Source organism: Halichoerus grypus, chromosome 7 (genome assembly GCF_964656455.1).
Source record: "Halichoerus grypus chromosome 7, mHalGry1.hap1.1, whole genome shotgun sequence".
Lineage (NCBI taxonomy): Eukaryota > Metazoa > Chordata > Mammalia > Carnivora > Phocidae > Halichoerus > Halichoerus grypus.
The window spans coordinates 30,927,358-30,954,018 of NC_135718.1; the positions used below are offsets into that span (position 1 = coordinate 30,927,358).

The window sequence follows — 26,661 nt, forward strand, 5'->3', positions numbered from 1 at the left end:
AAAATGGGCTGAATAAAAAAAATTTTGTAAGTACCAAATATGTTTTACATTAGTTTTCTAGAGTTGCTGAATTTTACCACATACTACCACAAACTAGGTGGCTTAAAACAACAGAAATATATTCTCTTGCAGTTCTGGAGACTGACAAGAAGGCAGAAATCAAGATGCTGGCAGGGCTATTCTCACCCCAAACGCTAAGGAAGAATCCTTCTTTGTCTCATTGTAGCTTCTGGTGGTTGTCAGCAATCCCTGGCATTCCTTGGCTTATGGCCACATAACTCCAATCTCTACCTGTATCCAAATTTCCCCCTTTCTATTAAAAACACCAGTTACTGGATTAGGTCCCACTCTAATCTAGTATGACTTCATCTTAACTTGACCCAACTGTAAAGACCCTATTTCCAAGTAAAGTCACATTCAAAGATACTGGGAATTAAGACTTCAACATATCTTTTTGCAGAACACAATTCAACTCAACATAGTCCAAATCAGTCAATTTCTTCAAAAGTAGATCTAGATTCATATATGGAATATTTATATATTTTGCCTAACCTGAACCCATTTCCCTTTCTTAGGGAATAGCATCTGATTTTTTTTTTTTTTTTTTGAAGAATCAATCTGCTCCTCCCTCAAGCCTTAAGAGAGGGCTGATCTTAAGCCTCTCTCCAAAACCAGGCACATGTCCTTGGTCAGATCAGAGGATCACTCCTCTAGCCTTAGAGGACTGTGACTGTTCAGGGATAGGCCACACGACCCAAGCCTGGCATTCCATCCACCAATTTGACTGGTGCTATACAGATAAACACATGTGGACTCTAAGAATTATATAAGTCTAGAGCTGCTACTGATCATCTTTACCATCATACCTGAAGAAGGAAACCAAAATTGAAAAAGAATGCTTAGAGGGTGGCTGGGTGGCTCAGGGGGCTAAGCAGCTACCTTTGGCTCAGGTCATGATCCCAGCATCCTGGGATGGAGCCCCACATCAGGCTCCCTGCTCAGTGAGGAGCCTGCTTCTCCCTCCCCTTGCTCTTGTGCTTTCACTTGAGCTCACTCTCAAACAAAATGTGAAAAAGTATGCTTAGAAAGGGAGATAAGGATACATTCCTGATGACATCAAACTTCTTATTCCACTTACATAAAATCCTACCTATAGGGGCGCCTGGGTGGCTCAGTCGGTTAAGCGGCTGCCTTCAGCTCAGGTCATGATCCCAGGGTCCTAGGATCGAGCCCCACATCCGGCTCCCTGCTCAGCAGAGAGCCTGCTTCTCCCTTTCCCTCTGCCTGCCGCTCTGCCTACTTGTGCTATCTCTCTGTCAAATAAAAAAAAAAAAAAAAAAAAAAAAAAATATCCTACCTATAGCTTTATCCTGTGAACTTCCCAGTTTTCTGAGCTTGCAATAGAAAGAGTCCTGATACATACAGCAGAACACTGCAAAGTACCATATGATTGAAAACAGGGCTTCATTTTTTTTTTTTCAGATTATTTTCTCAAACTTGGCAAAGAGATAGGAAAAGCCAGTAGAAAAAAAACAGTTTGTATCCACTTCCATTCCCTAACCACCAGGGCATCTTCCAAGAAGGATTTTAGAATCTGTAAGTTACAAACAAATTCATTCATGCTTGTTAAAGTATGGATCTGTGAGCTCCTTATAGCAAAACATGAACAATATAAAGAACTCTCAGAATTATAAAAACCAAAGTACCAGTATCTAAAAAAAAAAGCATTAATAAAATCTTTTCCTCCTTAATGCCATTCCACATCACCACCATCCCTATAAAGCAATGTCAGTCCTAGATCAACAAATGATGACAAAGTCATACTGAAGTATCTCTTTCTCTCCACATCACCACTTTGAGAACATTCACGACAGTCTTGCACTTTAATATGATCATTGTCCATGTTTCGTTTGTTTCTATCTCAAGCAAACTGTGTCACACACATATTACATTAATATATGTCCCCAGATTACTGGAAAAACCATCAACATCTTATACTCTTACATAATCTAAACGCTCTTTCTTAACCTACAGCCCACCTCCAACTTTTACCCATTTATCTCTTGGAAATTCCCAGCCCTTTCCTATCTTTTTGCTGGTACTTCAGAAATTTCAAATACACACATTCTGAGCAAAAGGGAAAAAAATTACATTTTGAAATAAGACAAAATTTAAAAATATGTTTCACCTATTAAAGGCTGGGTTTCACTAGTGTCTCCACACAATTCACAAACATAGAAAACTAGTTCTTTATATCTCATATAATACAGTGGTTCTCAAAGGGGCAACTTCTCCCACCCAATCGCCTTTAAAAATCACTGCGTTAAAGCCATTAAGGGTACCATATATTGTGTCCAAAATATCTACTTCCCAAAAATAAGCGAGAAAAAACTTATGGGGGGAAATTAAAAATATAACTTACATGTTTATAACCACGTGAAAGCGTACAGACTCTGAAGTCAGACTATCCCAAATCCAAACCACCAGTTCTATCACATTTGTGAATTATTTAATCATTAATCATTTTTGTAAGATTTTATTTATTTGACAGAGGGATAGAGAGAGCCAGAGAGCACAAGCGGGGGGGGGGGGGGGAATGGCAGAGGGAGAGAGAGAAGCAGGCTCCCCGAGGAGCAGGGAGCCTGATGTGGGACTCGATCCCAGGCCCCTGGGATCATGACCTGAGCCAAAGGCAGACATTAACCAACTGCGCCACCCAGGTGCCCATCATTAATTTTTCTAATTGTTTCTTCATAGAAAGACTAGAAAGACTCAACAACAAACTAAATGAAGCAGAGGAATGCAGAAGTCAATCTGAAGACAAGGCACCAAAAAAAAAACCCAAAAAAACACCTCACTCTTTGCAAGTTGACTGTATATATTAAATGAGAAAAACAGCTGTTAGGCACATACTCTGTGGTTGACAAATACCTATTACCACAAATATTCATATGAAAAAGTGAAAACTGATGCTTTCTACTTTGGCCCCAATTCTTCATCCCTCTCTCTATATACAATCCCTTTGTCAGGTAACTTTATAATACCCTCCCACCATGACTCTGGGCTCAATTGTGTAACCTGCTTTAGCCAATGAGATATCAGCAGACATTACACAAGCAGTAGCTTGAAAAAGTGCTTCCTTATTTCTGTTTTCTACCTTTCCACAAATCTTTACTGGGCATCCACTGTGTACCAGTCACTCTGCCAAGTACTCAAAATATAAAGAAGAACATGACATGGTCACTGAATTCAAGGGTCTCTCGAACTAGAAGAGGTACAGTACAATTGGAGAAAGAAAGGGAAGGAGATAAAGTAGTATAATAATAATTGCACATTAAAAAAAGAGTGACTTATATTTTGTGGTAAGAGGACTTGAGGGATTAGGGTGGAGAATGGGCAGGATATAGAGAGTTGAAAGTAAAGTAGTAGGCTGGATCAGGTATCTTGGAGCATCTTACATACTGGTTAAAGTACCCTTATCTTATATGTCTGTGGTTTCCAAACTTCAGTGTATCCATGAGTCACTTGGGATATGTTAGAAATACAGATTCCCATGCCTTCCCTAAGATTTGGAATCAGCAGATCTGGAGTAGGACACCAAATTTTCAATTTACTATCCAAGCATACTTTTAAACTGTTGGAAATGGAAGAAAAATATGATAGGCTGCTTGGATAAGCACAAAGGTTTGGGAGACAACCAAGAGCTGAGGCAGGGTTGAACAACAGGGTTCATCTGCTACATGAGGCTTCTTCAAGACTAGGAGACGTGGTTCTTTCATGTAATGTATAAAAACCACCCAGAGGGGTGCCTGGGTGGCTCAGTCAGTTAAGCATCTGCCTTTGGCTCAGGTCATGATCCCGGGATCCTGGGATCAAGCTCCGCATCGGGCTCCCTGCTCAGCGGGGAGTCTGCTTCTCCCTGTGCCCCCCTCCCCCGCTCATACTCTCTCACTCACTTTCTCTCTCTCAAATAAGTAAATAAAACCTTAAACAAAACAAAAACACAGAGAGTCAAGCAAAATGAAAACACAGAGGAATATGTTCCAAACAAAACAACAGGTAAAACCTCAGAAAAAAACCTTAATAAAACAGAGATAAGTAACATTTACATGGTAGAGATTTCAAAGTAATGGTCATAAAGACGCTCAACTGAACTGGGGAGAAGAATGAACACAGTGAGAACATCAACAAAGAGAAGAAAATAGAAGTACCAAATAAAAATTATGGAGCTCAAGAATACAAATAATTGAACTAAAAAAATACACTAGAAATACTCAACAACAAACTAAATGAAGCAGAGGAATGGAAAAGTCAATCTGAAGACAAGGCAGTGGTACTCACCAACCAGAGCAGCAAAAAGAAAAAAAAATTAAAAAGTAAACAGCACAAGTGACTTATAAACAAAAATCAAACAAACTAACATTCACATAATAGAGCTCCCATAAGAAGAAACAAAGGAGCAGAAATTTTAGTTGATGAAATCATGGGCGTAAACTTCCCTAACCTGGGGAAGGAAATAGACATCCACATCCAGGAAACCCAGGGAGTTCCAAGTAAGACAAACCAAAAGAGACCCACACCAGGACGTATTATAATTGAAATGTCAAAAGTTAAAGACAAAAAAAGAAACTATTAAAAGCAGCAAGAGAAAAACAACTTGTTATGTACAAGGAAACACCCAGCAGATTTCTCAGCAGAAACTTTGGAGACCTGAAGAAAGTAGCATGATATATTCAAAGTACTGAACGAAAAAAACTTCAAACCAAGAATACTCTACCCAGCAAAGTTATTGTTCAGAAGTGAAGGAGAGATTAAGAGTTTTTCAGACAAGCCAAAGCTAAAGGAATTCACCACTCAACTGGTCTTACAAGAATTGCTAAAGGGATTTCTTAAAACTGAAAAGAACAGGTGCTAATGAGTAACAAGAACACATATGCTAATGAATAACAAGAACATATGAAAGGATAAATCTCACTGGAAAGGTAAATATATAATGAAGGTAATGGACTAATCACTTTTAAGGCTAATATAAAGATTAAAAAGCAGAACCCGTAAAAATAACTAAGATTACAATAATTAAAGGATAAACAAGAAAAAAGAAGATGTAAAATGTGACATCAAAAACAAAATGTTGGGGGAACCTGGGTGGTTCAGTTGGTTGAGCGTCCCGACTCTTGATTTTGGCTCAGGTCATGATCTCAGGGTTGTGAGATCAAGCCCTGTGTCAGGCTCTGCATTCAACAAGAAGTCCGCTTGTCCCTCTCCCTCTGCTCTTCCCCCTGCTTGTGTATGCTCTCTCTCAAACAATGAATAGTTAAATAAATAAAATCTTTTAAAAAATGTTGGAGAGGAATAATAACGTTGAGCTTTAAAATGAGATCAAACTTCTGCTATCAATTTAAAATAGGTTTATATGTAAGCTTCATGGTAACCACAAAGCAAAAACTTATAGTAAATACACAAAATATAAAGAGAAAAGAATATAAACATATCACTAAAGACAGACATGAACTCACAAGAGAGCAAGAGAAGAAAAAAGGAACAGAGAGGAACTACAAAAATAGCCAGAAAATGATTAACAAAATGGCAACAAGCACATACCTACTGGTAGTTGCTTTAAATGTAAATGGGCTAAATTCTCCAATCAAAAGACAAACAGTGGATGAATGGGAAAAAAAAAAAAAAAAAAAGACCCATCTCTATACTTTGTACAAAAGACTCACTTCAGACACACACACATTGAAAGATGGAACAAGATATTCTTTGCAAATGGAAACCAAAAGAAAGTGGAGTAGCTATACTTACATCAGACAAAACATTTTAAAACAAAGGCTGTGGTAAGAGACAAAGCAGAATGTTACAGAACGATAAAAGGGTCAATCCAACAGGAAGATAAAACATTTTGAATATTTATGCACTCAGGGCATCTGGGTGGCTCAGTCAGTTTAGTGTCCCACTCTTGGTTTCAGCTAAGGTCATGATCTCAGGGTCCTGAGATTCAGCTCCCCACTCGGCACAGAATGTGCTTGAGATTCTATCCCTCTCCCTCTACCCCTCCCCCAACTCATGCCCGTGCCCTCTCTCTAAAATAAATAAAAATCTTAGGTCACCTGGGTGGCTCACATGATCCCAGGGTCCTGGGATCGAGCCCCACATTGGGCTCCCTGCTTGGCGGGAAGCCTGCTTCTCCCTCTCCCACTCCCCCTGCTTGTGTTCCCTCTCTCGCTGTGCTCTCTGTCAAATAAATAAATAAAATCTTAAAAAAAAATAAATAAAATATTTTAAAAAAATTTATGCACTCAACATAGGAGCACCTAAATATATAAAGCAAATACTAACACACCTAAATCAAAAATAAACAGCAATACAATAATGACAGGGGACTTTAATAACCTACTTACATCAATGGATAGATCAGACACACAAAATCAGTAAAAAACACTGGTCTTAAAGCAAACATCAGACCAGATAGGCTTAACAGATATTTAGAGAACATGCCATCCAAGAGCAACAAAATATACATTATTTTCAAGTGCATATAGATCCAAGATAGATTACGTGACAGATCATTTCCCAAGATAAACCACAAAACAATTATTAATAAATTTAAGAGGACTGAAATCGTATCAAGCGTCATTTCCAACCACATGGTATGATACCAGAAACTACACAAAGCTGGAAAATTCACAAATACGTGGAAATAAAACCACATGCTACTGAACAACAAATGGGTCAAAAGAAATCAAAAGAGAAATTGGGGCGCCTGGGTGGCTCAGTTGGTTAAGCGTCTGCCTTCGGCTCAGGTCATGATTCCAGAGTCCTGGAATCGAGCCCCACGTTGGGCTCCCTGATCAGTAGGGAGTCTGCTTCTCCTTTCCCTCTGCCCCTCTCCCTGCTTGTGTGCTCACGCGGGCACTCTGTCATTCTCTCTCCCTCTCAAGTAAATAAATAAAATCTGTAAAAAAAAAAAAAAAAAGAGAGAGAGAGAAATTAAAAAAATACCTTGACAAAGAGAAAATGAAAATGTAAGAAACCAAAATTTATGGGATGCAGTAAAAGAAATTCTAAGAGAGAAGTTCATAGTGACAAATGCCTACCTCAAGAAACAAGTATCAAACAACCTACTGTACGGCTCATAAAGAAGATAAAGAACAAAGCCCAGAGTTAGTAGAAGGAAGGAATTAATAAAGATTAGAGCAGAAATTAATGAAATAGAGACTAAAAAGACACCAGAGGAAAAAAAGAAATCAATGAAATGAAAAGCTGGTTCCTTGAAAAGATAAACAAAATTGACAAACCTGTAGCTACACTCACCAAGAAAGAGAGGACTCAAAATCAGAAAGAGAGAGAAGAAAGAGATGTTATAACTGATACCACAGAAACACAAAGGATCATAAGAGACTGCTATGAACAATTATATGCCAACTGGACGACCTAGAAGAAATCGATAAATTTCTACAAACATACACCTACCAAAACTGAATCATGATGAAATAAAAAATATGAACAGACTGATTACTAGTAAGGAGACTGAATCAGTAATCAATAACCTCCCAATGAACAAATTCCAAGACCACAGAGTTTCACTGGTGAATTCTACCAAACATGCAAAAAAGAATTAACACCAATCCTTCTCAAACTCCTCCAAAAGACAGAAAAGGAGGAAACTCTTCTAAACTCATTTTAGGAGACCAGCACTACCCTAATAACCAAAACCAAGCAAGATACCACAAGAAAAGAAAACTACAAGCTAACACCCTGACACACAGACATACAAAAATCCTCAACAAAATATTAAGAAACCCAAAGCAATACTACATTGAAAGTATTATTCACCATGATCAAGTGTGACTTACTTCAGGTTTGCAAGGATGGCTCAACATCTATAAAATCAGTCAATGCGACACACTACAGTAACAAAATGAAGGATAAAAATCATATCATCTCTACAGATGCAGGGAAGGCACTGGACAAAATTCAACATCCATTTATGATAAGAACTCTCAATAACATGCCTCACCATAATAAAAGCCATATATGACAAGCCACCTACTAATTTCATACTCAATGGTGAAAAGCTGAAAGCTTTTTCTCTAAGATCAGGAACAAGACAAAGATGCCCACCCACTGTTACCACTTTTATTCAACATAGTATTAGAAATCCTAGTCAGAACAATTAAGCAAGAAAAAGAAATAAAGGGCAAATTGGAAAGGAAGAAATAAAACTATCACTATTTGCAGATAACACAGTATTACATAAAGAGAATTCTGAAGATTCCATCCAAACAGTATTAGAATAAATGAATTCTGTAAGGTTGCAAGATACAAATACACAAAAATCTGTTGCATTTATATACACAAAAAATAAACTACCAAAAAGAAATGAAAACAATCCCACTTCCAACTGCACCAAAAAGAATAAAATGCTTAGATATAAACTTAACCAAGAGGATGAAATATCTGTATATTGAAAACAAGACACTGATGAAAGAAACTGAAGCAAGACACAAATAAATAGAAAGATAGTCCATGCTCCTGACTGGAAAAGTTACTATTGTTAAAATGTCCACACTACCCAAGTCAATATACAGATCCAATGCAATCCTTACCAAAATTCCAATGGCATATTTCACAAAAACAGAATAATCCTAAAATTTGTATGGAACTATAAAAGACCCTGAGGAGCCAAACCAATCTTGAGAAAGAAGAATACACCTGGAGACATCATGCTCCTTGATTTCGAACTATACTACAAACTATTAGTGATTAAGACAGTATTGTAGTGGCATAAAAACAGACACACAGATCAGAGGAACAGAACAGAGCCCAGAAATAAACCCACGCATATATGGTCAATTTATGACAAAGGAGCCAAGAATATACAATGGGGAGAGGACAGTCTCTTCAATAAATAGTATTAGAAAAACTGGACAGCCACATGCAAAAAAATGAAATGTGACACTATCCTACACCATACACAAAAATTAACTCAAAATGGATTAAAGATCTGAACATAAGATCTGAACCACAAAACTCCTAGAAGTAAACAAAGGCAATAAGCTCTTTGACATCAGTCTTGGTAATGATTTTTTTTTTTTTAATCTGACACCAACAGCAAAAACAACAAAAGCAAAAATACACAAGTTGGACTATATCAAACTAAAAAGCCTCTGCACAGCAAAGGAAACCATCAACAAAGTGAAAAGGCACCTGAATGGGAGAAAATATTTGCAAATGATGTGTCTGAAAATGGGCTAATATCAAAAATATATAAAGAATTCACCAATCAAGGGCGCCTGGGTGGCTCAGTTGGTTAAGCGACTGCCTTCGGCTCAGGTCATGATCCTGGAGTCCCTGGATCGAGTCCCGCATCGGGCTCCCTGCTCGGCAGGGTGTCTGCTTCTCCCTCTGACCCTCCCCCCTCTCATGCTCTCTCTCTCAAATAAATAAATAAAATCTTTAAAAAAAAAAAAAAAAAAAAAAGAATTCACCAATCAAAAGCAAAAAATCTCCCCAAATAATCCAATTAGAAAATGGGTAGAAAATCTAGACAGACATTTTTCCAAAGAAGATATATAAATGGCTAACGGATACATGAAAAGATGTTCTACATCATTAATCATCAGGGAGATGCAAACGAAAACCACAATGAGCTATCACCTCACACCTGTTGGAATGGCTATTATCAACTAGAAATAAGTGTTTGCAAGGATGTGGAGAAAAGGGAACTCCTGTGCACTGTTGGTGGGAATGTAAACTGGTGCAGCCACCATGGAAAACAGTATTAGGAAAAAAAGAGAAACCACATTTACATTATATGAAATATACAGATTCAATTATCATTAGCTAAATGAGGCAAACTTTCTCCCACCTCGTGAGTATATAGCTACATATTCTTAGTGAGAAAAATTACATATTTTTACATGAGCGTGGGGAGCTACTGCCCATTCTTTATGTGTCCTGCTTTGTCCTTAAAGATGAATAAATAGCCTTTATTCTCATGAACATTTTATAAGGCAACCATCTTTGAGTACACTAGTTTAGTTCTCATGCCCCAATATATACAATATTTCCTAATATCATGTCAACTTTTCTCTCCTGAAATGCATGGGTCTATTCAACAATGCACATCAACACAATAATTTTTCTCAAAATATTGTATTTAGAAGGCTCTCCAAGACCTTATTTTACAGGTAAGAAAACCAAGATGCAGAGATGAAGTATGTTTACTCAAAACCACACAGCTATAGTCATAGCTATACTAGAACCTAGTGCTCCTCCCCCAGGATTTTTCCCACTCTACACCACTGCCTAAGATGGGACTATTTTTTCTAAGAAAAAGTATGTGGTAGTTCTGTTGGCAAAAAGCATACAAACAAGTATTTTTGCCACTCTATCCTATAGAATGTAGCAATAAATGTGATAATGATGTGTAAATTGCCATCACCCAAACCATTACACAGATAAGCTGTAAATATATAAAAGTTTTGAAAAGACCAAACACAATGCAATTTAAATTCCAGAGAGAAGAATCATCGTTCTTTATTACAAAAATACTTAGACAAAACTATGTTATAATTTTAAGATTATATCTAAAAAGCAAATTCCGTCAATCAGCTTCAACGGATTTCTTTCAAGCGATCTATTATTTATTAAGCAAAGATAAAGGTCTTTGTTTCTTAGTCAATTCTCACAACCCTCCTACACAGTATTTACTATTAATACTATTTAATATAACAATGAACTAAAATTAGTTCTCTCTACATCCCATAGGTGGTAAAGTGTAAAGATAAAATTTGTACCCAGGTCTGCTTGATCCAAAGTCACATTTTGTTGTTGTTATATGCAAGTGCTTCCAGAATGGGCCTTAGAATGTGATGAACAACTGGAGAAATGATGAAAGGAATTAAAACTTGTGAATGCAAAATACATTTAACAACCTCTTCCATCCTATCAAGATACAATCTTTAAAGGGTTAGCTACCCATGGTTAATAATTGAAAAGCATACAAATTCATGTCTAAAATTATTTTTGTACATTATGTATTTTCTCTGCAAGTACAAATGTTCTTCACGTAACTTGGTGTTTTAAAAAGAAAAGGAAGACTCAATGGTTAATTTCAAGAAAGGTTGCAACTTTTAACTTTTTAAAAATTCATAAATGGACAAAAGTCAGAAGAGACAAAACTATTTGCATTGTATCAAAATAAAATTGTTTTACAGATTTAATATAAACAGTGATGCAAACAGAGCAAAAAACATCCACTAAAAAGTAAAAAGACTTCATTGAATATGTATGTTTCACTACTGAACTGTCTAATTAATGTCATTCTCTTAAGTATGATCACCACTATTTCCACTTCTAAAGTCTTTCCTATCTCCACGGGCTTCTGAAGATATCGGTTTCCCCCTAGACTAAAATCCAGGTATCCCCCACTTTTCAAAAGTTTGCATTACACCATCTCGCTTTTATAAAAAATGGCAAAAACTGAAACAGCGGTCAGCATTTGTTTCACAGCAAGCTGTTACAGAGGCAGTGTGCACCCTGAGCAGCTGGAGTGGCACCACCAGGCTCCTTCCCTTGAACTACACTCAGCATCAAGCCACCCTAACTTTGAACTGTGTCTGTGAGCATCTGTACTCTACCTCAATTTTTTTTCTTGCATCCATTAACAAGATGCATCCCAGGGTATCAGAAAAACCCAGGAGAGCTTATTTCTTGGGTCTGGGAATGTGCAAAATTTTTCCATATAAATAGTTGGTAATTGCTTCTTTGCTCTACGCCATTTCAGCTTACAGAAGGTTTCACAGAAATGCTCTACTTTCAGATAAGAGAAGAGAACCTGCATATGCATACATTTATTTTATAAGTTAATTTGGGGGAGGGGGAATGGGTTAGCCTGGTGATGGGTATTAAAGAGGGCATGTACTGAATGGAGCACTGGGTGTTATATGCAAACAATGAATCATGGAACACTACATCAAAAACTAATGATGTAATATATGGTGATTAACATAACATAATAAAATAGAATTTAAAAAAAAGAATAAAGGAACCTAAATCTCCCTGATAACCAGTAAAAAAAAAAAAAAAAAAAAAAAGTTAATTCACTATACTTAATTTGATGCATTTCCAAACATATATCAATTTATTTTACACACACAAAAAGAAAGAAAAAGAAACACAAAGAAAAAATGGAGCTGTAGAGAATAGAGAAGAAAGATGAATGAAAACTGTACCATGAAAAAGCAATTTACTCATTCCTAAAAGAACATTCTTGGCAGAATCCTAGGCTGCATTATTGGACCAAACATCTGAAGATCCTGTATATATGCCATCTGAGAGCAAGCATCCTTTAAGCATCAAGTTTTAAAGTGTGCTACTTATTTCATACTCCAGTCAAATATAATAGCAACAGTTATCATTACTATTATTGCTTATACTTCTGTTCTTGAGTCACAAAAACCAGATGCTGATAGCAACATGATTTGACAATGGATCCTTCCTTTCAGTTTCTTAATACAGCCCTTATTCTTTACCTTTTTTACCTGCCAGTGGATATTCATATTCCTCAAACCAGTTGATCTCATCTGGATTACTCGTTAAACAGTGGTATGGACTGGGTGACTCAGGTACAATAATTACTAAAGGCATTTTTACCTTACCATCTTTATAGTTTTAAGAAATAATTTTTTAATGTCTGGGAGATAATAAACATTTTTTAATCATTTAAAAAGAGCAAACTTTCCACTTTTTCCAAAGTAAAATTTAAATCCTTAGAAAAGGAGAAAAGAGAAGGGTAAAAAATGTCTGGGTCATCAACATCTCTGGTTCCGTCTTTGCCACATCAGTTTATTTTTTTTTTAATCAGTGTGGCTATGTTAGAATAACTCTTCTCCGTTAATATACATTTTCTTGCCTTTTTTAAAAAAGGATTTACTTATCTGAGAGAGCAAGAGAGAGAGAGAGAACATGAGTGGGGAGGTGGGACAGAGGGAGAAGCAGACTCCCCGCTGAGCAGGGAGCCTGATGTTGGACTCAATCCCAGGATCCTGGGATCATGACCTGAGCCGAAGGCAGACGCTTAACCAACTGAGCCACCCAGGCGCCCCATTCTTGCTTTTAAAAGATCGAAATATGTGGATAATTTAATCTTCTTGGTAGTTTAACAGTCTTGACCAACACAACTCATTCGAGGTTGGACTGTAAACTAGGTGGCCTACTGTTTCCTAGAAAAATTAAGTCCCACAGTTTTATAGCTCCTGACAACTCCTACCTAGTCTTCTCACCTAATACGGAAAATTCTAGTTTCTCTTCTCTGTCTTTTGCCCATTTATGAATGTACTCTTGCCTTGCACCAATAAAATGTACTAATCTTTGATACAGTATATGTTATTTAAGATTAAACAGAAGTTCTTTGCCTAAGGCGAAAGGGGCCAAAAGGAATGTTATCTTTTAGATAAGATTATATGTTGGTAGCCATAGCAATGGGTCTTGAAACTGTTTTCAGCAGATATACATGTGGATTTCTGACTCTCTGCATATGTCTATTTATTTTAACATGCCAAAATTTATTTTAATAAACACAAGGAGCTATATATAGTAATAAACACAGAAAAATTAGTTGTACAAGTCTCACATGGAAAATAGCTTTATCACTTCAATCATACTTCTTGTTCTTTTAAAAATGTCAATAAAGCAAAAATTCTAGTACCTCTTAAAAAAAATTGTTGGAAATTAACCCATATTATTTATCTTTATCCTGACTTAATCTCTTTCTAGAACAGAAACCAATCTAGATAAAGTAGCTAACACAGTATCATAAAAATATTATTGCCATAGGTAACTTAACCAATAGGTAAATAATAAGTAAAATTTTAGTACACTGGCCATTGAACATAGGTGATGTGATATATTAAACAAATCATTTCAACAGATGTATCAGTTGTATTAAACGCTCACAGAAAAATAACCAGCTTAAAGGTTTTTTTAAACAGCAATTCCCAATGATTTATGGACTGCTTAATGCCTACACATAATTAAAATATCACTGTACTGTGATCAGGACAAGCTAATCAATTCTCATTTATACAAATTAAACTTTTTCCACTTCCTTACTAGCTGAATGAAAACTCACATAACCTAACACTTGTGATGAGATTAGTATTTATATCATTAATCATTCAATAAAAAAAAGCCTCATTTCAACACAGGGACAGAGTCACAAACATTTATGTTCCTCTCATTTTTTATACTTATTAGCAAAGGCAAGGAACTTCCCATTTTATTTTGATGGGAATTTGTCCCCATTACTTTTGTCACAACATCTTCCTATATCTATTACTGAAGAATTTTATCTAAGATCAGTGATGTCTGAATTACCAAACAGCGTATTTTCTTTAAAGATTTTATTTTTAAGTAATCTCTATACCCAACGTGGGGCTCAAACTTACAACCCTAAGATCAAGAGTCGCATGCACTTCCAACTGAGCCAGCCAGGTGCCCCCAAAACTGTATTATTTTTAAAATTTGCCAAATCACCCCTTCCCTTTCTCAGTAATTACACACAATTCAACAACTTCCCTTTTTAGCACACATTTAAAAATATTACCAACTGCACCAAATCTAAGTCACAGAAGGTTAAAACTGAGAAGGCATTTGGCTAAAGTCAAGGAATCCTAAATCCTGACCCCAATCTGCTTTACCCTGTTTGCCCCTCCACCCTCACCCCCAACCCTTGAGTTCTCTGGGAAGGTTATGAATAGAAGAAAAGGCCAGGCAGCTACACACTGTTACGAGAAGGCTTTTATTACAAACTTCAAAGTGCCTTGAACTAGGCCAGTCCACATGGAAGGCTCATAGAGCTTAAGGCTCAGAATCAGTATCACTTGGATAGCCTTTGCTGCCTTTCCTCTTTGTCAGCCTATGCTCAAATCTCAGCCAATGGTGAAGAAAGGCCAGTCTAGCAACATACGAAGAAAAACTAAGCCAGTGGAACCATTCAGCTCAGAAACCTACTTAGCTCTGAATACCACCGACAAAACTAAAAAACCAAAAAGAATGAGGAAAGCCAAACAGGATGATAATGCTAGAGAAAGGGGCAAGGCATTCCAGGACAGAGAATTGAAAGAGTAATTATGTTACCAGTAAGATTATGGGCAGAAAAACCAGAATTCTTTAATGTAATATAAATAAAATAAGCAATTAGAAGTTGTAAACAAAGAAAAAAGGGGCAACTTGGTAGAACCGAATAGAAAAGTCTAAAAGGAGGGCATATGTGCTTGAATGTTTAAGATTAAAGAGCACAGGCTTTTGAATTCCAGTCCTGGGTCTACCACTCTTTACTCAGTGATCATGAATGAAATCCTTAATCTTTCCAAATCTGTTTCTCCACCTGTTTAACAGTAACATCACAGAGATCTTGTCTGGCACACAGGAAAAGCTCAATATCTGTTAGCTTTTTAAAGAATTAGTAAAACAACAAAAACTTGTCTTCTCCATATTTAGATATTTTATTTCTTTAAATTTACGATGGGGATGGGAGGTGGAAAGAGGGAGACCATACTATACAAAAGGCTGCCAAGAAAGATTCAATAGTAAATATGATGCCTGGGATTTGCATCAAAATAATCCAGTGGGAATAAAATACTGGCCATTAGTTGAGATAGCTAGGGTGTTCATGGTTATAGCTAGGTGTTCATGGTTTTATTCTGTTTTCGTCTATGTTTGAAATTTTCCAAAATGAAAGATTTTTTTAAAAATTCCTTTCTCTTTAATTAATATGGTTGAAGAAGTAAACAAGTTCTAGCATCCTTTCTACCTTTGATAAATCATGAATCTAAAAGACAGAAAAAGAACAATAGAAGTATAGAGACAAATGCCTACAAATGACCTAGAAAATATGCCTACATTGATTGTGAGGAAGGAAAGTATTCAGGCAGAAGCCTACAAATTCCCATACAGTGGAGATAATAAAAAAACGTGAAAAACAAGCGCACATCAAACTGAACATAAACATGTCTCAGTTTAACAAAGTCAACAATTCTCTCTTCTACATACATTGTACACATTTTTGAAATTTGTATAAACCAATATTTATTTATTTGTTTATTTAAGTAATCTCTACGCCCAACGTGGGGCTCAAACTCATGAGTCCAAGATCAAGAGTCACATGCTCCTCCAACTCAGCAGCCAGGCACCCCAAACCAATAATTCTAAACATACATGCTTATGTTAAATAGATGTGAATTCTGTTGTACAAAATATATATATATATATTTCACATTTTCACATGTGGGATTTTCTTTCACCAAGCAAAATACATCCTATAGATCCTCTTAAAATTAGTTTTTCTTCCCTTCACATTATAAGTTTAGGAGAGGGAGAACAGGCCTTTACTCTCTGGAAACAAACCTCTAAAAAGCCAACTAGTAAGAGAAACATACACAATAATCATTTATTAATGATGATGATAAAATGACTCAGATTTTATGAAAAGTAAGCTAACAGTGAAATCAAATAATGGTCACAGACTATCTAGTATTACTAATGAGAATAAAAATGCTCATCATACAACAGTTTTCCAATAATAGCAGCTCTCATGGGAAATAATATTGGTGTTAACATCTTCTAACCTAAACGTAAGTCTTGATGTGTTAGCATACTTCACAGAAGTGGAAAACGTCTACGTAACTTCATACAGCGATTGCAGCAAGTTAAATAAAAAATTTGCTTCTGGAAGAGTTCAATTCTGTGTTTTACTTTTACCTTTTACTGTAAGTTAGGTAAATATTTCAAACATTAAAATATCACACAATTATTTCTGTGGATAAGAGGAAGCATTTATGGTAAGGGAAATCCCGATTGCTTCAGTAAGAGTTATTACTCAATGTTTCCCAACTGACCAATTATTTTTTAATACCCATCTTTATCTTCCTACATTCCTAAATAAAGGTAATAAAATAGTGTATGTAAAAGGGTTTTTTTTTTTTTAAGTATAAAATGTGCTATGTAGGTGTAAGATGGTGACACCATTAATGTAGATTTTTCTAGAGCTTTCTATATGTCAAGTTTTGGAGAATTTGTTTATTCCCCTACCTTATTACACTTACTAAAAATCTTGTGAGACAACTTTGTTTCTACATGATCCAGTTCAAACTTTGTAAAAAAAACTGTGATGGACTAACTTCTAATGATTTAGAAGTTATAAGAAATACTTCCTTACTTCAAATGGTAAAGTACAATTGTTAATATTAATAGTTTTGAATACAACTGAAAAATACAATTGAGTAAATTTTTTTCTCCTTAGTATAAAACATCTCAAACATATTAATTTCTTGTTTCCAAATACCAAAACTTCAAATATAAGTCTATAAATTACTGTTACATACATTCTTTTTTCTTGTAGCCATTCCCTTTGACTTATCCTGCTCTTACAATTCAAAAATACACATTACCCAAAACTGGATGATAAGAACTTCATTATCATTTGGTCACTCAACAAAAACTGGCTTTACACATGTAACTTCCTTGGACTACATAACATTCAGAAAACTGATTATGTGATAAATCAAAAGAATCCATATTTCTCTCTAACAAAAAATAAACATGTGGAACAAAAGGAAAAAAAACAAGATAATAAATCATTATAAGGTGTCAACTATACAGCCTTCCTAACATACCCCTCACAATCCATTAAGTAAAGGATTCTTAGACTAATTCTCCCACCTACCTCCTAAGATTCTCAATGTCATCCTTAAGACATCATTACACCTGACACTTTGTGACACCAAATCTAACCAATTCAAAAATTGGAGAAACTCACTACTCACAAAATTCAGAAGTCTTTTAAAACAGTATAGTTTAGAACCATAAATAAGATCATATGATAACTTGTAATAAGTAAATATAAACTATCAAATATCTGAGTTTCATAAAATGCAACCAAAAAATACAATCTTAAATTTCAAAATTACTGCCTATTGTATAGATTTCTCTCACTACTCAAACTTAGAAAAGATTCAGACAAAATATCTACATAAAGGTCTCCCTCTGTACCCAAACTTTTGTTATTTACTATTCAAAACTCAAGAATAGAACAGATTTAAATAATGTGGTTTACCACATTATCTGAATTTGATATATGATATAGAAAGGCAGGAATTTCGAAGATTTGGATAGCAAAGTATATCTGTGTTGTGACACAACTCCATCAAATAACCCAACAATTTTGGGGTCCCTGGCTGACTCAGTCAGTAGAGCATGCAACTCTTGGTCCTGGGGTCATGAGTTCAAGCCCTATGACAGGTGGAGAGATTACTTAAAAAAAAAAAAAAACACACAGGGCACCTGGGTGGCTCAGTTGGTTAAGTTTCCAACTCCTGGTTTTAGGCTCAGGTCATGATCTCAGGGTCGTGAGATCAAGCCCCTCATGGGGCTCTGTGTGCATCACAGAGTCTGCTTGAGATTCTCTCCCTCTCCCTCTGCCCCCCACCGCCTGTGCTCTAAAATAAATACAGTATTTTAAAAAACCACAATTTTAATAATTCATATAAAAGATATTAAAGCAAGCCTTTCCAGTTATTCTAGTTCTCTCCTATCAATCCACTACTATATATATATTCCCTTTACAAAGTATTTAAGTTTCCTTCTGATCTGTAATTATTTTTAAATTGAGAGTATGATAATAAAAATTTGCAAATCATACACTAATGTGGGTCTAGTAACCAGAATATACTCTTACATCTCAACAATAAAAAGACAAATAACTCAATTTTAAAATGAGTTAGGGATTTGAATACACATTTCTCCAAAGAAGATACACAAATGGCCAATAAGCATGTGAAAGAATGCTCAACATCACCGGGGTCATTAGGGAAATGCAAATAAAAACCCACAATGAGATACCACTTCAGACCTACCCACTAAAATAACTATAATCAAAAAGACAGACAATAACAAGTGTTATTAGCAGGGGGGTAGAGAAAATGGAATCCTCATACACTGCTGGTGGGAATATAAAATACTGCATCTGCTTTGGAAAACAGTTTGGCAGTTCTTCAAAAAGTTAAAAAAGTTATCATGTGACCCAGCAATCTCACTCTTACATACATACCCAAGGAACGTGGAAACAAATGTTCATAGCAACATAATTCACAACAGGCAAAAAGGGGAAACAGTCCAAATGCCCAACAACTGATGGATAAACAAAACATAGTATGCCTATACAATGCAATATTATTTAGCCACAGAAAACACTAAATGCTACAACATGGATGAATCTTGAAAACATGCTAAGAAGGCAGACACAAAAGACCATATATTGTATGATTACATTTATATGAAATACCCAAGATTGACAAATCCACAGAAACAGAAAGACTGGGGATGCCAATGGCTGGGTCGCAGACGGAATGGGAAATGACTGCTAATGGGTTTTGGGTTTCTTTTTCGGGTAATGAAAGTGTTCTGGAATTACACAGTGATGTTTGAACAATGTAGCGAATAAACTAAAATTACTGAATTCTTTATTTTAAAAGGGTGAATTTTATGGTATGTAAATTGTATTTCAACTGAAAAAAGAAAAAATTCAGGGTAAGGACCACTGTACTTGGGATATTTCCTGCATACAAAAGACAATAAAATGAGCTAACAGTTCACACTGGAATTATCCCCAAAACAATGTGCAACTGTAAGGAGTAGTAAAAGAATTTTTTAAATATTCGCAAATAGAGTAGATAATTTGGAGGGTAGTGACAGTAAGTTTTTAACCTGAAACTACAAAAACAACAGCTTTGTTTATTCACATCTACCGAATATCCAGATTCCATACAGCAGATGGGTAGACATAAAGGAAGTAAGAAGAGAGAAGTTCTGAGGCATATCAAAACAAATCAAACCCCTCTGCTGAGCTTCACAGCCAGTTTGCAAACCAGGAAATAATGAAAATAATAAATAATGAAAACCAATCTCATTATTTAACACATACTTTTATTTGCCACAAAGATACTTTTCAACTGTTTCCAAATACCAAATGTGACCTCTAAGGATGAAAATTTGTCAATACTAAGGATGTTCAAAGAATACATATGCCACTGATTTTAGGCCATTCCAAAAATAGGTTTTGTGCAATGGAATATAGTATAGCCTCCAATGAGTTTACTTAAAAGAGACACTGTTTTGGATAACAGCATCATTCCTGTCAAGATGATTTAAAAAACAATTATGTGTCACTGTTGAGTTCCACAATGAAATTGTCAAATAAAGGAAACATTCCTCCCCTGAGCTAAGGAGAGAACTGCACTGTAAACCCCAAGGTGGCTAACAGACCCCACTTTTTAACCTGCATTAGAAAATCCTACAACCTATCTTTGCAAACCTATCATCTATACATCCCCTACATGAATCATGGTTTGCAGTTTAAACAGACTTAAACAGTTTCAACCCATTCTTGTCCTTTGCCACTTTTGCTTGTTTCTCACGACAGAAATGCCTCTTCCGTGTTCATCAAAATGAAGCAAAAATCTGCCACCTTCTTCATGAAGCCTTCCTACATCATTTCAAGAAATTTCTTTCACTTCTAAACACCCCTAGCACTCGCTTGCACCATGGTATGGCACCTTTTGCCTCGTACTATTATTGAATACACTATATCTTCTATTATTGAATACACTATATCTTCTCTAAGCACTAAAAGTTCCTGAAGGTTAGGGTAGCCTCCCCTTTCGTCTGCCCACAGTGCCAGGTTCAAACTTAAATGAAGTACTTACCTAACTGCCTTTCATTTCTAAAAACAACACTAATACAAGCAGCTAAGTAATTAGGTGGGTGCTCAGAAGTGGCACATCTCCAGACACTGAACATCTAATTCTCACTGAAAGAAATTACAGGCCATCCAGTATAGCCCATAAGGCTAAAATTTAAAAAAAAAAAAAAAAAAAAGGTGGGCACCTGGGTGGCTCAGCCAAGCGACTGCCTTCAGCTCAGGTCACGATCCTGGAGTACCTGGATCGAGTCCCGCATCAGGCTCCCTGCTCGGCAGGGAGTCTGCTTCTCCCTCTGACTCTAACCCCTCTCATGTGCTCTCTCTCAAATAAATAAATAAAATCTTTAAAAAAAAAAAAAAGGTTATTCAGATGCTTCCTAGAATTGCTCCGTCTACAAGCACATCTGAGGGAATCAGGGCAATGTGAAATAACTCTGTGAGTCAAAAAGACTTACTATGCTCTCCTTTTTCAACCAAGTTGAGTAAGCTGAAATCAACACAACTTTCCCTACATTCGGAAGAGCTTTTTGAGAATACAGCAAGGATGAGGAGCAGCCAAGCAATAGGTTACATCACACCAAGCAGCAGAGAGAACTTCGACCTTCCTGGAATATGGACTGCCATAGTCCCAGAGGCCACCTCAATAATCACCTGGGTACCAAATATCCATCTTGATCATAATCACTGTCTGAAACTGCTACCGACTCCAATTCAACTAAACGTAATAATGGAAACACAAACACCTCCACAATCCTGATGTACCCCACCACAGAGTCCCCCCAAACAGGAGAATTAGATTTTGGAAATAAATGAGAATTCATTTTTAATCCAAGACTGCTATAAATTAAATATCATTTAGAAACCAAATGACCCTAAAGTACTAAAATAATCAGTCAACAGAATGAAATAGAAGGTTAACTGCTCAGAACCAATCTCATTAAAATAAACGAGGAATTATTACGTTTGCTAGTGACAACATAGTTGCCTTTTGCATTATATGAGAATCAATCACTGCTAGCCTTTTTAAGTATAGAAAGTTAACACTACTATTAATTTACTTGGAACTCTCCTCTTAAAAGAAATTACATATAACAAAAGAGAAAATACGAAACCCAACTGATTTTAGCTGTGAGACTATCAACTATGAATTACTGCTCTGCACTCTGGACTTTAAATATCTCCTGAACTTTATTACCTTCAAAGTGGAAATTTGTGGAGTTAAAAGTATGCTTTAAGGAAACTGATGACCAGATTAAAATCCCCCCTCAAAAAAACGAATCAAAATTTGATATTCAATTCAGTTATTTACAGAATTTTGTTAGTCATTAAGGGAAAAGGAAAAAAAAAAAAAAAACCCACAACCTTGTCAAGCAGCAATAAGTAACCACTAATACTAGCAATGACTGATAAAAAGGGGGCCTGAGGCAGAAGGCAAGGATTCAAAGCAAACAGAATTAGAATAAGATAAACAACTCATTAAAACCATCTAAAGTAACAGTCAATTTCAAAACCTTTTAAAAACTAAAAAGCCCTACCAAAAAAAAAACAATCTCGAAAAAAGTGAAACAAATACAAGAACTAAAAATTCTTCAAAATAATTTCAGGATTTTTATATTCATAATTCTGAAAACTCATTAATTTCACACTTCTCAAAACCTGCATGCCTTCATAAACTCTTTCATATGATGGTTACAAATAATTCAAAAAGAGCTTAATCTGATATAACATTTTAGCAAATGTAGGATAGATCTGAAAAAAATACAAACAGAGACAGAGTAAGTAACTGATAGCCAAAAGGCTTTCTGGAGGGCAGAGCTGGGCTTGGATTGGCAGGAGGGAAATTTTAAAATTTATCCACAAGTCAACTTACACCAAAAAATTGATTCGTGCCTTTATTACTTACACAAGTATGTTTTTAAAATGTTCTTTAACCTGTGGACAACCAAAGTGATATCAGACACCTTAAAGCATTGTTGCCTGTTTTAATTAATTTTGATGTTACAGTCTAAATCCTTAACAAAATTCACATATATCTTCATAATGAAACACTGCAGAAATGCAAAGGCTTATATTCTCTACGTAAAGGTTACCTTATGTTTCACTTATTTAAAGTTTCTGTTTTGCTTTTTAATCTATTACAGAAAACATCTCTTGTGGGACATTGTAAAGGGCATACCCTCCTGTCAAGCCAGAAAGCTCAAACACAAAGACACTGAGCTAACCAAGTGCTGTAATTCTTCCAAACTGAGCCTCTCCACACCCCCTCCACCCTTCCCCCCAACAGATATGTCTATTAAATCAGTGTCTGTTCTCCCCCTCGCACAACAAAGAGAACTTCTCACCGCATGAAATTGCCGCTGAATGGACACCAGAAAGCAGGATTTGCATAATTCCTTCCAACGAAACCCTGTCGGGAAGGAGGGGATGAGGGGCCCAAGCGTACGGATACAATCTCCTAGATTCTGCTGGGGAAGACCTGGTTCCCAAGAATATTCCCCACGGGGGGAGAGGGGGAGAAAGGGCTGGAATTCTGCGCCTCCCCGAAGACTGGGTCTGGGGGACGGAGGAGCACGAGAAAGCATTTCCCCACACAGCAGCAGCACCGAAGCAAAGATGGGGAAATAACAATGCTGGGGGACAGGAGAGTCAGACACAAGGATGGACTGGGGCTAGGGGGCGGCGGGCGGAGCGGAGACACCACACGGGCCACTTACTTTTTGGAGGGGGGTTAAATATATGAGTTAAGCCCTTATGGTCCCGCCGGCCGCCGCACAGAGGGAAACGGGACCTTGGGAGAGAAAAACAGACAAAACACACAGTGTGAGAGGCGCAGCTCGGCCGCCCGGCCCCTCCTGGGGCGCCCCCGTGCACACTCCCTCCTGCCCGTGGGGAAAAAGCCACCCGAGGCCCGAGAGGCTGGGGGTTGGGGGGGCGAGGCTCTCGGCGAGGCCACGGCTCCGGCAAATACCCGGGGAGGGGACAAGAGCGACCCCCGCTCCGGCTTCTCCGTCGGACCCAGTTCCACCCCCCTTCCTCCCCGCCGCGCACACACCGAACACAAATACACACACACCGACCCGAGCGTCGAGGATTAACTCCCCGGCCGCCACCGCCGCCGCCGCCCGCAGAGGAAGTGCAGCCGCTGCCCCCCGCGGCCATGACACCCTACTTGGCTCGGTCAGGCGGACCCGGGGCCTGTGACAGCTCCGGCTCCCTCCGCCCCCATCTCCACCTCACGCCTCGCACACGCCCGAGAGCCGGGCGCCCGCCCGCCGCCGCGCGTGCACGCGGGGACTGGGGCGCGCGCCGCCGCGCGTGGGGGAGGGGAGGCGCAGGATGGGGGAAGGCGCCGGGCAGAGCGGAGGAAGGGGCTGAGCACGCCTCCCACCCCCGTGCCCGGCTCCGCGGAACCGGAGGCGACGCCCCCGGTCAAGTGGCAGCGCCGCAGGGCGAGTCTCCACAATAAGCCGGCGGCGGCGCCGGGCGGCCGGGTCGCCGGGCGGCCGGGTCGCCGGGCCGGGAGGGGGGGAAGCGGGGGAGGGAAAGGGCACGCGCTCCCGCCCGAGAGCCCGCCCCGGGGAAGGCGCGCGGAGGGGAGGGGCCGACGCGCGTGCTCAGGCCCGAGCCGAGGAGAGCCCGCCCGGAGGTCGCGCGCGCCCGCACTCCGGGGGGTGGGGGGAGGGGGACGCCCGAGCCAAAGAGGGCGGGCGGGCCGGAGCAGCAATTGCCTCTGCCCCGGCTCCCTCCCTTGTCCGGGGCAGCCGGTGGCGGGGCGGCCCAAGGGCCGGAAGCGGCCGGGGGAGGGTCTCACCTACACAGTGAATGAGCTTGTGGCGCCACGAGTCCAGTTCTTGCCGAAAGCCGCGTCTCTCAACGGAGCATTGCTGCCGCCTACACACCCTCGCCATCTTCTGCCGCCCGCCCGGCCCTGCCTCCGCCGCGGCCCCGCGCACGCCCAGCCGCGTCGCCCGGGGCCGCGCACGCACCCGCGGCCTGGGCGTCGCGCCTCCCGCCGGGGGCGGTGCGGGGGCAGGGCTGGCCTCACCTCGCGGTGGCCCCGGCGTGGTCCTGGGGGCTGCCTGGGCGTGCGCCGGCCCCGCGCTCGGCGAGGCGAGGCTGCCCCACTGCGGTCCCCGTGTTTCTTGGCCGCGGCCGCCGCCAGCTCTGGCCGCCGGGAAGGCGCCTTCGCGGGGCAGGAGCTCGCCCCGACCCCCGATCCTGCGTCGACTTCGCACTGTGCCCCAAGGCCACCGCTGCCCCTTCCTCTCCCTTCCCGGGGCTTTTTGTTTCTTAAACTAGCCCCATTTATCACTTCTAACTTGCCTATCACCCCACACCAACTGTTGCGAGTTCCGTGGTAACTGCTTCTCTGAACTTCTCAGCCGGAACTGCTCCTTTCGGGAGCCTGTTTAAGAAGCAGTTAATAAATGCCCGGATGCCCGTGGAGGCACTAAGCCCCAAAGTTTTAAAAACTGAGAATATAGTTTATTAAGTCATTGGAAGACTGACTTGGCCAACGTTTGTAAACCCAGTAAAAATGGAATCAAGCGTTTTAAGTAGAAAAACTAGGTTTCTACTAACAAGGCTGATCATAGGCGAAATTCTCAAGGTGGCATATACGGAACCCTTCCTGTGTGTGTAGAAAAAGGTTTAAGAAAATTGTGCTAAAGTGAGAGTGGTATTTCAAAAGAGGGCTAAATTAACAATACTTAAAGCAGAGTGTTGGAAAATGGCATAATTCCATATTTCAGGAAAGACTCGAGAAATATTTTCAATGACGAAAGGGATTTTCAGGTGAAAACCTGGGGTAATTAAATCACCCTTCGTAGGGCACTACCTGTTCCATTTAAACATTATTCTGAGCTTAATTACCTGACTGCTATTTGGGAGAGAAAGAGAAAATGGAACGAAAGGAGAAAGCGGGGGGCGGGGGGGGGGGGAGGCGGCAGAATACAAAAGAAAAAAATGGAAAATAGATCCTTCTTTAGTACCCTAGGGTTCTGGCCTCTTCCTCACCTTTGGGGTTTAAGTTTAAGGACGGTGCATTCCTGCTCTGCTTTTAAATATTCAAATTTAAATGTGAAGACTTAATTTTAATTACTGTAATAGGTAAAACAACGTCATTAAATACTTGCAGGCAAGAATCCCATTGGTGTATTGATTTCTGTCTTTTCAAAGTAGTGGTCATTGTCTCTCAACCAGGCACTTGTGCAATGCCTTGTCTATCCATAAAGAGATGGACTGAGTGGGCCTCTTGGGTAGAACTGGTTTGAAATGTATGAGTAGAAAGGCACCTCTGCTCCCCAAATCTAACACCAGTGATTATTCCACAATTCTCAGAAGTCCACGATATTTCGCCTGCTAAAGAGAACTGTCAAATGAACAAACTGTTAAGTCTGGAAGTATTGAATTTCTGTGTACACAAAACTATCCTGAGTAGTGAGGGGAAAGGACAAACATGAAATGAAAGATCACTGAGGACACCCACCCTGCACATGTGATGGCGGGACATCTTGTATCTTCAATCTGAATCTTCTTTTCTTTGCCGCTAGGTGGTAGGTTTGAGTCTTGTAGCTTTTAACCAAGTTTCTATGGTTTTTGGAGGAAGTATGCTTCATAAAGTTTCTAATAAATGAACAACATGTAACTTTAAAATGAGTTAATGAATGTGTTTTCCAATTACCCATATAATCTGCTTGAAATGATCAAGCCAAGGGTAATACTTCCGCAACATAATCTCTTAAAGAGTCTCAGACATGTAGATTAAGAGGATCCTAGAGACTTCAGAGATTGACTCTAATTTGAAGTATGGAATTACAAGCCCAGACAAGTAAAGTGACTTGATGAAAGTTGCATAGCTGCTCAGTAGAAAGAGGGCAACAAAAGCCAGAAGCCAG

General features: G+C 38.8%; 1 protein-coding gene across 9 annotated transcripts in view; it reads right to left on the reverse strand.

Moving 5' to 3' along the window:
- LCOR (ligand dependent nuclear receptor corepressor) overlaps nucleotides 1–24,705 on the reverse strand; it is a 143,473-nt gene extending 118,768 nt beyond the window's left edge. For 2 of the 9 annotated variants that reach the window (XM_078077304.1, XM_036111597.2), the window contains exons 1-2: nucleotides 24,580–24,705; nucleotides 23,479–23,552 (exon numbers count right to left, since the gene is read on the reverse strand). Coding sequence is in view for 4 of the 9 variants with exons in the window: in XM_078077301.1 (XP_077933427.1) it covers nucleotides 23,479–23,552; nucleotides 23,817–23,923 (181 nt within the window). In the remaining 5 variants the exon portion in view is untranslated. Of the gene's footprint in view, nucleotides 1–23,478; nucleotides 23,553–23,816; nucleotides 24,015–24,575 lie in introns of those variants that run through there. The other 7 variants (XM_078077307.1, XM_078077306.1, XM_078077303.1 and 4 more) reach the window with 6 other exon arrangements.
- Between the last annotated feature and the right edge of the window lie 1,956 nt (nucleotides 24,706–26,661).